Source organism: Aythya fuligula, chromosome 11, assembly GCF_009819795.1.
Source record: "Aythya fuligula isolate bAytFul2 chromosome 11, bAytFul2.pri, whole genome shotgun sequence".
Taxonomy (NCBI): domain Eukaryota; kingdom Metazoa; phylum Chordata; class Aves; order Anseriformes; family Anatidae; genus Aythya; species Aythya fuligula.
In genome coordinates, this window is record NC_045569.1 from 19,505,450 (window position 1) to 19,520,462 (window position 15,013).

At 37.4% G+C, this 15,013-nt stretch overlaps 1 protein-coding gene across 3 annotated transcripts in view; it reads right to left on the reverse strand.

The window, feature by feature from the left end:
- The window catches only part of MEGF11 (multiple EGF like domains 11), a 200,018-nt gene extending 186,866 nt beyond the window's left edge, over nt 1–13,152 (reverse strand). For all 3 annotated transcript variants that reach the window (XM_032195319.1, XM_032195318.1, XM_032195320.1), the window contains exons 1-5: nt 12,995–13,152; nt 10,780–10,892; nt 6,783–6,906; nt 4,105–4,206; nt 3,484–3,584 (exon numbers count right to left, since the gene is read on the reverse strand). In XM_032195319.1, the coding sequence (XP_032051210.1) occupies nt 3,484–3,584; nt 4,105–4,206; nt 6,783–6,898 (319 nt within the window). In that variant the 5' untranslated portion in view covers nt 6,899–6,906; nt 10,780–10,892; nt 12,995–13,152. The remainder of the gene's footprint in view (nt 1–3,483; nt 3,585–4,104; nt 4,207–6,782; nt 6,907–10,779; nt 10,893–12,994) is intronic.
- Between the last annotated feature and the right edge of the window lie 1,861 nt (nt 13,153–15,013).

Here is a 15,013-nt window from a genome sequence, read left to right on the forward strand (position 1 = left end):
GTTCTTAAAGGGAAGTATTCAGTTATGATCTACTGAAAGAGCAAATTCATGGAAGAGCCATGCGATAATCCCGGGGTGTTCTTTTTGGTGGTTTTTGGTTTTGTTTTTGAGCAGGAAAGTATTCAGATACGGTATTACAGATACTAATCTAGGCAATATAATTTTAAAATATCCTTATGAAAACCTTGAAGGGTAGTTGAACCCTGTGGCTGTTTAAAAAAACCTTCTGCAGTTTATGCTATTGCTCTGCCAAAAGCTTACCTTAGCAAACAATGTATAGTAAATCACAGTTACTCTGATTTACTGTCCACTGTATGCTGTTTGTTTTCATGGACAGCTCAGTGAAAAGCTATGCCATGTATAAGCACATTCAGAGATGGAGAATCGTTTTGCAAGATTACCAGAATGGTAGAAACCATTTCTAAAAACATCAATGGAAAAAAAAAATGCAGATATGCATTTAAAGCACTTTTCAGGTGGTATTTTTGAATACCATTACAACCCAAATATACTCCAAGCCCTTTATAGGCACAAAGAAGACAATTTCATACTGCAAAACTTTTTAGCCTAAGCAGTAGTGAACTGGCTACAAGTACAGCTTATCAGTCAAAAATTGAAATGATTTGATCTTGTGCCCAAATTCCACATGGCCTTGAATGCTTCCAGGGATGGGGCATCCACAGTTTCTCTGGGCAACCTCTTCCAGTGCCTCACCATCCTCAGTAAATAATTTCTTCCTTATATCTAATCTAAATTACATTAGACCTAATCCATTAAGAAAGTCCCAACAGGACAACAAAGAAAAACACATATATCTGGCATTCCTTTAAAAAAATTGTAAATGAGAAGGGAAAAGATCTAAACAGTAGCTGAAAGCCTTCATTCCTGATTTAAAATCCAAGAAAGAGTCATTAATAGAGATTTAAACCCAGCCTTCAATAGTCTAAACATGTCACTGTTAATTACAAAGCTGTTTAACTTCTGCAAGAAATAAGGGCTGCTATTAATGAAAGAAGAACCAATTAGCCTTTAATCTACACTCTGTTTTTTAATCAAACTTTCTTTTGATCATCAGACTCACTGCGGGATGTATTCTCTCCTCCCCATGTTGTAGTGGCTTCCATGATTGCTAATGGAATAGATTTTAAAGGGCTGGCTGAGTGAGGAGAACCTTCTCTGCAGGGCTGGAACTTCCTTTCCTTCACGTCAGTGAAGCTTAGTGGAAGAACACTCATCTCCCAACCACGCTACCCTACAACAGCACAAGCAACTAGGATGATTTTTACAGTGTCTTCCGACCTTTCTCTTGTACCAGCTGCTTTTAAAGGAGCAGGTGTTGACCACGGCCAGAGGAATGTGGGACAAGGGTACTAGATTGTCAGGAAAGAACAGAAAATATTGGTTTAAAGAAAAGAAAGAAATGGGAAAAGAAAACTAGGGAAAGAGGCAAAAGCAGAGAGGTGCCACAAGGAATGAAAATGGAATTCACTGCTGACTCCAAAGAATGATGAATAGGAGAATTTGCATGTTGGAGCAGGAACATATGGTGAAAGGAAAAACAAACAAACAAACGACTAATGGGACTAGGCCTTATGGAAGAAACAAAAGGGAAAAGGAAGGATCAGTTTAGCTAAATACTATTGCGCCCTCAAGTTCTTAGTTGCAGGGCCAGAGGTTTTTTGTTTTTGTAAGATGGCTTCCTGTGGTATTAAAGTAACAAGACCATGTATCTACTATATCAGCCATGACAGAGAACTTCTTTTTTTACATCATTTCCTTCTCAGCTACACTTGCTGTTCAGATCTCCCAGGAAGGGGGATAAACAGAAAATGTCCCTGAGGCATGAACTTTGCACATGTGACCATGCAGATAATGAAATTTAAGAACATGATTCTTGCAGATGTAAACAACAGATAATGTAAGCGTCACCTGCACTCTATCATACATGAAATTCTTGGTCTTAACAAAAACCTACTGTCTGTTCTGTATTAGTAAACCTTTCCTGCATGGTCAGGCAGCAACAGGAAGAGATATCGAGCATTAACACAGAAAAAAAGCACTCGAAAATAAATGCTAATAACCTATGAACCTTCTCAAAGAATCAGAAATTCTACAGATTTCTACTGTTGTTACAGTAGAAAATTATGACAATTAAAAATAATTATTATTATAATTAATAGATTGCAGAGGAAAGTGAAAATAAATATATTCTGTGACAGGCAGGATTTTGAGCTACAAGGTTAATGTTGATAATAACAAGTACCTGCAATAGCTGCTGAACCAACATTGGCACTTCCAAAATTTAAAGGCAAGAACGTTGCTGAAATCCTCCCTATGCTAAGACCATGGGTCCCTTTAAATATTTTTCAGGACTTGAGTCACAGCACTCTGCACTTCGAAAGATTAAATTATTCCTGTCTGTAAAATAAGGCTAATTCCAATGCCTTATCTCAAAGGACTGGTAATTTTACACAGTCCAAAGCCTCTTTGTAACTGATTGCCATAAAGGTCACTTACAATGAGATTAGGGCCCATTCATGTTTTTGATCTGCTCAGTATTACAGTATGAGTACAAGATAGGTACTCAGATGAAAACACCAACAAACTATGTCAAAATAGCTTTAAAGCAGTGTGTCAAGATGTTTAAAGTTAGCTGGATAATAGTATCATTTTCATATTTAAATTATTATATGGCATTCTAAATCTGTCTATAAAATTTGCATTCTGATGCTGATCAAAATCTCCTTGTGTTTTTCTTGCATCAAAATCTCATTCTAACAAGATTTAGACAAAAGATTCCTAGCAAATGCATATTGTTTCAGAAGACTTAGCAAGATGCAATATTGGAAACATGATATTAATGTAGAGGACATTTTTAATTAACAAAGCTCTTAGGTATTGCTGAAAGATCCATTTTCTTTTTTTGTCACCCTCATACTGATAAAGCACACTCCAAGCTTTTTGTTTGTTTATTCAGTGCAGTCAGAACATTGCTTTTCTGACATTTGTGAAGCTTTAAAAAGAACAGAATTATTCACAGGAAGCGTATGAAGCACCAGGAGTCTTAACTGCTCTTACCTGGAGTGAGAACTTTAAAAGTTAAGAGGCAGTAACTTTATGCCTCTTAAAATTATACAATAGTTCATTCCTGAAAGTCTTCTCAGTTCCTCCAGTCCTTTAAGGTTAGTGTATACTCAGAAAAAATACTCCCCAAAATAAGGTCTGATTCAAGAAAGTACTCATGAACTTTATTAACTCCATCCCCAGTAATTTTGGCAAAAATTTTACTATGGTGCTTGAGATGCATACAGTCGAAATGTCCTCTGTCTGCAGTTCTAACTGAAATCAGTTGGACCTGAAGGTTCTGAGCAGATCTGAAAATCCACCCTTATTATTACTATAGCAATACATCTTTAATTTATCTACATCTCCTCCAAAACTTCGCTTTTAATTGACATATCTGAATCAAAGCTATGTACATACGTATACAGTAGTCTCCGCTTTCGTAATATCCAGGGCAGCACTGAGATCTTCGCCGATACATAGTTCTTAGTCCTCTTCGATATGCTGTTTTATAACTTATTCTAAATTGCAAGACAGAAAGCCATTTGACAATATTGAAAATCAATGCCCACTGTTGGAATTATATTTGTGTTAAATTATACTAAGGATAGCATTCAATAATTATTTTAAAATGCATGAAAGCTTTTGATATTAAAAGACACAATAAAAAAAAGAATCAATACTTGTTTTGAAGCTTGAAATATAAGTTGTATTATAAACACAGTACTCATGACAGTCAATCACCATAGCCCTTCCTAGGACTGCTATGTTACAAAACAGCCCCAGTCTTAAAGCAAGAGCAAGGAGTTTCCTCAGGAATAAACAATTCATTTCTGCATATCAGCAAGGTCAGCTCAAATTTAATGCAAAAATCTCTCGACCTTAATGTTGTGGAATGCCAAAGACCCTCGTTATTGTACCAAACACATCTTTCTGTATATATCTTTGTTAGACTACCACAAAAGCTTGGATAACTAAGAAGTTATGTGAAGAGATGAAAAACCAAAATAAAATAAAAAAAATCCAGAGTTCAACTCTTACCTGTGTCTAGTACACTTGAACCAGTTCAGTATGTCGGTACATCTTGTATAATAGATCTGATCAAAAGGATGAGCATAAGATTCCTGTACTGTCACCGCATAGCTAGGAGCAAAGAAAGAAAGTGAAAGATGCAACATGAAAAGCTTCGGTTCCCTGTATATGCTACTCATCTAATTCCAGTATGAGAAATAATTAAATCAATGATCTTAGAAACTCTGGGCCTTGTCCAAAAACAAGAAAAGGGCTTCTTTAAACCACAGCTTTTCCTGAAAGTTTTGGAAATGCTTCTAACGTGGGCTCCGTAACTGAACTATTGGCTGAGTATACTCATGAACTATAGGCTGAGTAATAAACCACTCAGTTCTGGAAAAGAAACATGTTACTAAAATTCATGGTTGTTTTAGAAGATGAAAAGGGCATTTGGTTAAGTAGATAGTACAAATTTTAGAAGAGAGTTAAGCATCATGTCTTTAAAATGACTCAGTTGCCTTCCAGTCTAAGACTGTTAATTTTTGCTTGTATTCCACAACGCTAATAAGAGCTCATATTAACTAAGCACTGCTGTGTTTTGTCAGCATGATGGGATCTTCACACTTCATTTTTTGATGAAGAAGCATCATTACTTCAAATGTTGGGTGCACCAATCAAATTGGATAATTTGTAAAAGGCTCAAGAGTGTTTATTTTTGAACTGCACAAATTTAATCTGTTTAATTTGTAACAGAAACAAGCTCAGAACTAACTGAAAACTGTAACATCATGAGTTAGCAGGTATCTAGATTTGGAACCCTTTGAGATATGGTTAGAATGTAATTATCCATATTTGTACAAATTCATAGATATAAGCAAAAACTGGACAAAGTGATTATGAATTACAGACCTCCAACAATACTTACAATTCAGCAATCTCCTTCCCCAAAAACTGCTGATTTAGGCACCAGGTACTATTAATTACTATGACTGTATTTAGAGCGTCTGGGACTGGCACATGATTTGGGAACACAAATCTAATTGACTTGCTCATCTCAGTTATTTTAGAATATTGTATTGCTCTACAGTAACTGTGTGTGCACTGCTTAAGAGACTCGTAATCTCAGGTTCCTATCTGGAAACAAGCTCTACTTTATCGGATATACAATACCTTTAGAGAATCACACTGAAATCATTCAAGGCAGGGTCGAGACCCAGGAATTAGATCCTCCAAGTCATTCATTATATTGATTGTCTTAATCATCCAAGTGATTTCCTTCTCATCAATGGGCCTGTTGATGTGATTAAGCCCTGTGAGATTGTACCCGTAAGGGAACACCACAACATTTGCTTGGAGTGGCTGATTGGCTTGAAATGGAATATTGGGCTGTTACTGCCCTGCTTGTCATGTCCCTTCTAGATGAGCCAAGATCCTACTAGATGTTGCTTTTGTCCTCTGTCACAATTTTTTTTTTTTTTTAACAATAGTGCTTTTTTTTTTTTCCACTAATACTAATGCCAAAATGTAAAATACTTGTATTGTTCATTATTAGTGTTAAACAGCAACACTCACAAATCTTGATTATTATTTTATGATCCTGTTTGTTATCCCACTATTGCTCTAACAGTCTTTTCCCTTTGATTTATTAACATCTAAGTAACAAAGTCATCTTGGTCAGTACAACCAATCAATTTTGGTATTTAATTTTTGTTTCTCCTTGATTGGGTCTCTAGGTTGCTGACTTTCTTCAGACAAAATCAATATTTTATTCCTGTGCTCTGAATGCACTTCACCTCAAAACACAGACTGCAAAATCCTATTCCTGAACATCTATAGTCTTTGCTTTGCAGCTGCGCTACCTACAAGCAGTTAATTCTCTTGTTAAGGCTTCTAAAATCAAAACACAGTGCCATTAAAGTATGTTTCCATATTTACTCATTAAGGGGGTTATTTTGCTAAAGTGTCCAGTAATTCATGGAACCAAACCACAGAATAGAATAGCAAATTTAGCAAGTTGAACCTAAGAGTACAGCAACTTCAGCCTCTGCAAACAGACCCTGCATGAATGTCAACCCTATCAAAGCCAGTGGCTTTCTAAGTACTTGTAAGAACTGTCTCGCACAGATCCACTTTTAGGACTAGGACACTAACAATAGAGAGAACAGAATTACCAGGCCCTTTAATTCTCAGTGCTTTCATGAAGCTACTCTTTGACGCTGGCATGAATTTGGCAGATAAAGCCACAAAGTTCAGGACATACTGCATAAGCCTGCATGTTGCACCAGGAAGGGCTTAAAACTTAGTCCAAAGCTCCAGCAGTCTTGCTCAACAACAACCAGAAAAAAAGCAAGACAGAACAAGGGCACTGTTTCTCTATGTCTCTCCAAGGTAAATGAAAAATGTCTGTGCAGTCCTGTTGCTGAAACTACGGAGAAGCTTTCCAAAGTACAACGAAGCAGACAGGTAATACAGCATTGTTTGATCTATAACTCTAGATTTTGAACCAGTTCTTTTAGGATGGTGCAAATACACAAAGGAACTCAGGCACGCCATGTCTTTCATGCAGATCCACGTTCTTTTGTGAATCAGGACAGTATTTAGCACTTATTTTGCCTTTTATGATGGCTCTTACTTTGCCTTTTAAACGTATGCATCTGAAATGGTTAGTCAAAAAAAAAAAAAAAAAAAAAAGGCATGTTTTACATTACCTTTCCCAATGACTACAAACATTTGGATCATCTGGGTTTAGGGACAGAGTAGTTGTGAGCAGAAAAGACAGAAAAAGCCCTTTCAGAATCCACCAGAAAAGCACATGGGCCACCATTGTTGTACCTAAATAAAGAAAAGAAAGCATAGTCATTACAGAGAATATTGAAAAAAAAAAAAAAACATCCTCCTAGGCCTTTTCATCTGTGTTCTTGTGCATATCTAAATACTGTGCAGTTTGGTGCAAGGTGTTGATAGCACCAATGATTCTTCCACAGAACATTTCTGATGCTGATCATTTTTATGGCTGCCTATCTGTACTAACAAAATAAATACCACAGGTATTAAAACAGACTGTTCTCTCATCAGCCTATAGGCAAATGGAACAACACCCAAATGCCCCTTTGATTTATTTAAGTGAGGGTATACATGTGTCAATATAGTACGCTTGATCTCAGACATACATGTACACTTATTATATGACTGATGGAAAATCAATTCACTTTTCAACTCTTAGATAGAGGAATCATTTAGAATGACAGAGGTCAATGTATTGGGTCACACTATGCAGAATACTAAACGTGAAATAAAAATATTTGTGTTGAAGCTAGAAATAGATTCTATAAAACTCATCAGGTGCGGTCTCTTCATCATCTTACAGTTCACCTATTAAATATACTGAGTAAAACCTTCTTATTACTCTTTTGGGGTTTTGAAACCAAAGTATGGTGCTTGCCTAGAGCTGCTCTATGCCATCAGTCAAAAGCAAAATAGATGAGAAATAAGAACCTGCTTGTAAATATAGCTGCATTTAGAAGATTAACTGATGTTAATCTATTAAAAGTTAAGTCAGTAAAAATATTTTCAAATATCCATTTCAGACATTTACATCGTCATATAATCCAATGCTCAAATCAAAAGTCCTATAAATTAGTCTTACTTCTGGCAACAAGATTGCCCTAAAAATAGGTTGAATCTTCATATCATCATCTAAAAAACACATGGCTCATTGCCTCGTAGTCCAGAGCAGCAAAAGGAATGTTAAGGGGTTTGCTCTGCATGGCACTGATATACAGCCCAGTATAAAGAAGTCATCACAAAGCAGAAAGAACAGCAGAGGGATAGCCAGGAAAGCTGATCTGAAATTACCTCCTGATTCAAAGCCTTCTAAGCTAGTTCAAGGACACGCATTGCTGTTAGCAGATTCGAAGTCAAGTTCCCAATGGGAGTAATAGCTCAGCTTTGAAATTATTCTTAGAGTTCTGCTAAACCCAAAGACAAGTCTTAAGCCACGTAAGTTATATTAACGATAATTAACATGATTTAATGTTCTTCATGAAATGAATTAAGTCTATGAGTGACTGTTCTCTACCTGCAGGCTGTTTGAAAGCCTCACAACACCAGTGCCAAAGCTTACTCCAGAAATTAAGAGGGCTGACAAGGAAAAGACAAGAGCTATACTTCTGTCCATTGGAGAGATGTTCACTACACGTGTCCTAGATGCTATTTCTCCATGGAGAAGTGTCTTGAACACCCAACTTGCTGGTATTCATGGAACAAAAGTCTAAAAACCTAATGCTCAGAACCCAAGATTTTAGAACTTGTTTGACAGTACAACAGAACTTTCTTTTAATATGAGCTGTACTAACAGATGTGAACTATCAAGTATTAGGCTCAACAAAATGATGGTTTTAACAAAATCATCTTCAAAAATATCTTCAAAATTATCTTCAAAAAGCTGCCTTTAGAATACTACATTAGCTACGATTTGAATAACACCAAATTACAGAGGACAAGTTCTACTGAGCACTGTATTTATAGGTTGCAATTTTCCTCCTTTGTTCATTCTCTACACTTTTGATACATGGCAATACTGAACAAATAGGACTGGAGGAAAGGGCGTCCAGTCAACAGAAATGGTCAAAGGTAAAACTGCTTAAGGAAATGCAGTCCTTAAGAGACGGGGTTTTTAAATCAAAAGAGTTCTGTATTCAGTTTGGTAACTTCTTGAGAACATCAAGAGCCTCAGCTTATCCCTAAATTAATTAAAGGAAGAAAAGCAGTCTGCTTTCTACAAAAAGAAAGTGAGCTTTTCCTTATTTAAATAAAGCAGCTCTGTATTTGAATTCTGTAATTCCCAAATATCTTAATTTGTTCTTAAGAAAACAATGTAACAGTTTAGTTTTTAAACCAAACAAACACCTAAAGAGTTATTATTTATAAGCCTCATTAGCACTCATGGTATTTGTTTAGAATGTCTTTGAAAGAGGATCAAAATTGTATTCCAAACTTTTAATGTTAATGTTATTTTATTATCTGTTTATAAATGAACTGCTTTGTGCAATGAATTTTCTAACCTTGTAAGTCAGATCATATATCAGAAACATCCAGCTCTCCAAATACAGCAGAACCTCATTTATCTCAAGTGTCTCTTTTTCTAACTCAAATGAAATATTTCACTTTGATCACTGTTAATAGAAAAGACCTTATACCAAAATGGAATGGTTACTATTACAAGATTCAGAATAAAACTCTAAAAATAGGAACACATATATTAAAAACCAACATCAAAAAAGAATCCAGTAATGACACGTAATATGATTTTGTTTCAGCTTTTATTGTTCAGTGTAATAGATACTACATTCCTGCACTGCATTTAAAGTTTGGATTGTATTCCCCAAGGAGGCAGCATCAGCATTGCAGGGGGACAATGTCTGTAACTTCATTAAAGATATAGCCAAACATTTCCAGGCTCAGCCACTGCCGCTCTCTTGAGGACAGGCAGCCTTTTGAGTTTAACAAGAAAATAAATGACGTGAAGGTCTTCTGTGCAGTCCCTAAATGGACTCTAACTTTTTGTCTCTCCAGGCCTGCTTATTATTTTCAGGAGTGAAAGAAGTCAATTTAGGTACAATTTGGCAAGAAAGGGGGGTGTTTACATCCAAAATATAATCTGGTGATTTTTCACAAGTGTCTCAGTGTCTGTTAATTGTAACTGATTAAGATGGGTATCTGATAACTCATTAAGCCATTTTCACTTGCCTTGCTTCTGTTGGAATGAATGTCAGTACCACAGCTCTAATACTGATACAGCTCACTGGTTCCATCACAAAAGAAAGGAAACACATTCTCACTGTTAAACCACTAATCATAGCTATAGAAAAAATAGTAGGTAGCAAGTCTGTGATTTATTTGTCCGTGGATTCATTTTACAAAAACCTTTGCTGAGCAAACTGTGCTGGGTTCGCAGAGACTGGAAGATGCAGATGATCATTTAAATTGCATGAAGTGCATGAGAATGTGGACAAAACAGGCTGTTACACTCATTTGTAAAACAAGCAGAGGATGCCAGTACCTCACAGGATTGTGAACAAGATGCAAAGAAAATAAAACTCCAAAGAATCCTTGCTAGGTAAAACAAACATTCTCTGAAGCTTTTTCTATGTGACGAGGACCTGGCTTTGGTAACAGTCTTGTAAAAGAGGACTACTGTATTTTAAGTAGGTGAGAGAAAAATGAAATAAAAAACACAGATTAAGTTTCTCCTTTGCTTCCTTGGCTGTCAGACTAGAAAATTTAACTAAATATGACCAATAGAGAATTTCCTGTTCAGGAGCAATAATAATGAAACACTTCATTTTGACATTTCTGTCATAAAATATTTCATAACATGACTTGGACTTTAAATTCAAACCGAATTTCCATTCCATGAGGAAGTTGTAAATTGAATGTTTTTGTCTCAATTTGGGACAAAAGAATTTCTGAATGAGGCAAAAGAAGTATTTGGTGTCCAGCTGTAATCAAGGAAAATATTTACAGAAGTGTTTTTCAGTAGCATTCGGTATTTTTAAATCCTTATATACTTTTGAAGATCATTCTTTAGATGATTAAATGCCATTTAACTGCATTAAATGTCTATGCAGTCAGCTAAGCTAGCCTGAATTTTTCCCACAAGCTTCCATGCAATGAATTTAATGGAGTCATTTTAAAAAGTCTTACCTCAAAGTGCTAAAAATTCCAAATAGATCCTATTTTTGCAGACTACCAGCACAGGAAGACACACATCATATTAACAGGATAGCAGAATAAAGCTCTTCAGAAGTTGCTTGGCACTGTGAGCAATCAATAAAAGAAAAAGAAAAGAAAAAACAACAAAAGTAGTCAAAGAAAGTGTTTGGGGGAATGGAAACAAATGAAGACAGAATGAAATAAACAATTGTAAATACTTGCATATCATAAAATAACCGTGCTTTATCAGGCCAAAGACCACTGTCCTGCTTTCAGCCAATTGTAAATGTTTAGCAAAGGGTAAAGAAGGCAGAAACCAGACAGAAATACTTCCCTTTTATACTCTTCTAGTTTCCTGCAATTTGCAGCTTTGTGACTTCTTCAGCCACAAGTGGTATCTTTGTGTTTAATAACCTTTCATGGATTCTCTTCCAATAATTTGTCTAATCATTTTTATCTGGTAAAATGTAAATTTCAATCCACTAAATTTAAATGTTAATGTCAACAACATCTTCTGACAAGTCTCAGATCTTAGCCATGTACTGTTATGAAATACTTCCTTGTTTTTCTACCTGCCACCTCAGTTTCATTTGACAGCTCCTTGCTCCTCTGTTAGCAATCAATGACTCCCAGACTTTGCTTCCTATCATTTCCAATCATATAAACAACATTTTATTTGCTCATAGACTTCTTCTTTTGCCATATCCCAACACAGCAGTTCCATTTCTTTCAAAACGTTTGATAAGGGACCTTGCAAAATCCTTCTGGAAACCTACCTCAATATTCCTGATCCATGTTTACTTCAAATAACTTTAATAATTTATGAAGTCTCTACAAAGCCATGATGATTCTTCGTAAGTGTATTACATTTAGCAAGAGTTTTGCTAATTTTGTTCTTAATTATGATTTCCACCACATAAGAAAATCTAGGTGTATCAAAATTAAAATGTATTCTAGTATTTTTATGTGAACAGTTAAGGAAAATACAAGAGAATAGTTAAGGCAGAGAACAAAAAGTTGGATTTCACTGAAGAAGCATTAAAGTGACTGAATGTTTGCTGATTACACTATTTTAGTCTCTAAGTAGTAGCAAGCTTCCAACAAGCTGCCCTCTGTGGCATTCCTCCTTCTCATCCCATCTGAAATTTTCATGATAGTTTAGGCAAGGGATCATTTAAACACACTCTTCGTTTGGCTCTACATCAGATTTTGTTAGAAACAAGCTGTTATGAAAGCTAAATGAGGCCATGAGTTTCAAAACTGATCAGGAATTTTTGGATGCCTCCACTTGTGATTAATAACTTGAGATACCATGTACGGGCCGAATAATAGGCAGTGCTCAGAATGCACGCTAGGAAACCGGTTGCTTTAATCCTGGAGGTCAAGAACTAAGCCACTCAGAATCAGTAGTCACCTCTAAAAATCATTGCCATCACCAACGGAAATATTGCCGAAGACAGACTGTGTTCTTGTTTTGTTTTCAGTGACAATTTAAAGCTGCTTTAAGTAGATAAACACTTGCAGGAAGGATCAGGTACTGAATATGAAAGCACTGAACGTGATTCTTCTCCTCATCCAAGCGCAGAGAAATTCAAGTGGCTGAACTGGCAGAAACACCAGACTATCCGCTGGGTTGCTGGGTTCCTTCTACTGACACCTTATGTGATTAATACAGGAAGACCTCAGACAAGAATCCGCCTTGGTTAACAAATGATGATACATTTATTTCCGTTAACAGGGTCTGTTTAAGCCTCTAGGAGTCATTATATGAAGAGCAAGTGGTTATCCCTTAAACGCAGCGCAAAACATCTGGTCTATAATTTGTGCCACAAAAGCCATGCTGTCAGCCATATACTCAGCTCTTCCACGTTCTGCTTCAGCACTGCCCCCTTTAAGGTTTCAAGGAAGCAGTCCAACAGCAGGGAATCCCTCCAGCAGATACAGAAGTCGGTGCTATTTGCAGATATCCCCGATACCATTTTCCAACACAAGTTTCCTGTCACCTGGAGGTGACACTGACAAGAGGAGAAACAGAGCTAGCGGGGGCAGCACAACCGCTTCTGCCTCTCAGCAGTTTCCTTCACAGCCTCCTGTGAAGGCTCGCTGCTCAGGACCTGCTCACACACTCCTTCCGGGAGGCCAGTCCCAGCAGTGGCACAAGCTAGGAACAGACTGACAGGACGTACAAAATCAGCATCTTTCTTACCTTGCACTTAAACTCCTGCAATGGAGACTAGCTTGTCACAACTTTGTCCTTTTAGCCATATGGGTAAAGATGATAAATGTAAGCAGGAACCATAACTTTTCAGCATAAAACTATTCTTTCCTCTCTGTGAAAGTTAACCACACTCCTCTGCTGCTCAGCCAAAGTTCACGGCAGAAGTTTCAGTGGACGCTCGGACTGAAACAAATTAAACAAAGATATGACATTTCCTATAATTAACATCAATGAAAGTACGATTTGGAGGTTTTAGCAGTTTATTGGGAAGTTATCAAGGGAAAGTTTGAAAAGCTGCAACCTGAGTCCTGTTTGCTTAACCTTAGTGACACCTCCCTCTGCCGCATCAATCACACCGTGAGGAAGTGCTGCTCAGTACCACTAAAGGAACCAGTCCCATGTCCCAAGACGTAACTTAGAGTCTTAAAGACTGGATAAACACACCAGGCTCCTGCCTGCTAGAGTGCCCTGAGGACGCTCCCTTATATTCCTTGAATCACAGTTGCTCAGTTTTCCAAAACTGGGTAGGGGGCTGATCTTAATAGCAACTGAGAATACAGATCTCATAAGTTGCATTGAATTTCTAAGCTTTAAAATATAATACAGTGGAGCAGAGAGGCAGGCGCTGCTCTCTTCTCTCTGGTGACCAGCAATAGGACCCGAGGGAATGGCTTGAAGCTGCAACAGGGGCATTTCAGACTGGATATCAGGAAAAGGTTCTTCCCCAAGAGGTGGTCGGGCGCTAGCACAGGCTCCCCAGGGCGGTGGTCACAGCACCGAGCCTGTGGGAGTTCAAGAAGCATTTGGACAACGCTCTCAGACACGTGAACTGATTTTATTATTTTTTTTTTGGGGGGGGGGGGGGGCATCCTTTGGGGACCCAGGAGTTGGACTTAACGATCCTTTAGGGTCCCTTCCAATCCAACTTGGATACTCTATGATTCTGTGATAGCAGCATGGTATTCTACAATTCTGTGATTATTTACGTAGACTTCTTATGAAGTCTGAAGGTTTGCTTCCGTGCTAAGCACTCCTAAGCTGGCTTCCACTGGAGTCATTGGGAGCTTGGCTAGAGAGTAAAGCAGGAATGAATAATGAAGTAAGCTCTTCTTGATCTATCAAATGTTATTTTTGGAAGCTCAGGAGTGTTCCTTCAGTGCTCTCAGAGGAAAAATGGGTCAAAGTACAACAGAAACATGCCACTAGGCAAGCAATTTAGGCAATTAGTTTAGTTATGGCTGATGAAATATGTTTGTAAAGGCAAAGGCTGGGGTATGCATCTAGGTCTCAGAGGACCTGAGTGTAAATCATCCTGGTGAAGACTTCAGGCGTGACGCTGGGTTAGCAAAGTAGGCTGGGCTGGGGTAGCTCAAATTTCTCCCACGTTCTGCGCCCAGCATTTCCTGCAGGCTCTGTGCCCTCAGAGGCACCTAACCAATATCAAACACCAGGCTTAGAAACTTGGGGTGAAATGTAGGGCTTATGTACTCTCAAAGTCCGATTATCCACAGAAAAGTCAAAGGAAGAGAACTGACCAACCTTCCGGGTGCTTGAAGAATGAGCACACTACAAATGAAAAAGCGAGCAGATACCGAAGTGATAAGGTACGTACACAGTTGGCATTATCCATCTGCTGTATGAGATCAACATCAACATGCAAAGAAAAATAGAAATTTATCAGTACTTACACAAATTCAATATATGTGATATACGTGCGCACTTGTGCAAAGCACACATACCAATCCACAAAGCTTTTACTCAGGAAAACACTAAACTTTTTTCTTAAATCATTGGATAGTTAATCAATAGTCCAGCAGAAATACAAGGAAAATATTATATTAACAACACCTAAAAACATTGCTGAAATAGTGCCCAAATCCAGATAATTGCTGGCTTCTTTTCAGAAAGGTCAGCAAGGAAAAAAATTATCTGTGATTTTCTGCCCATAATTGTGTACTTGTACTCAACTACCAGTGTCAAATTGGAAGCCAGCCCTTGAACATTTGG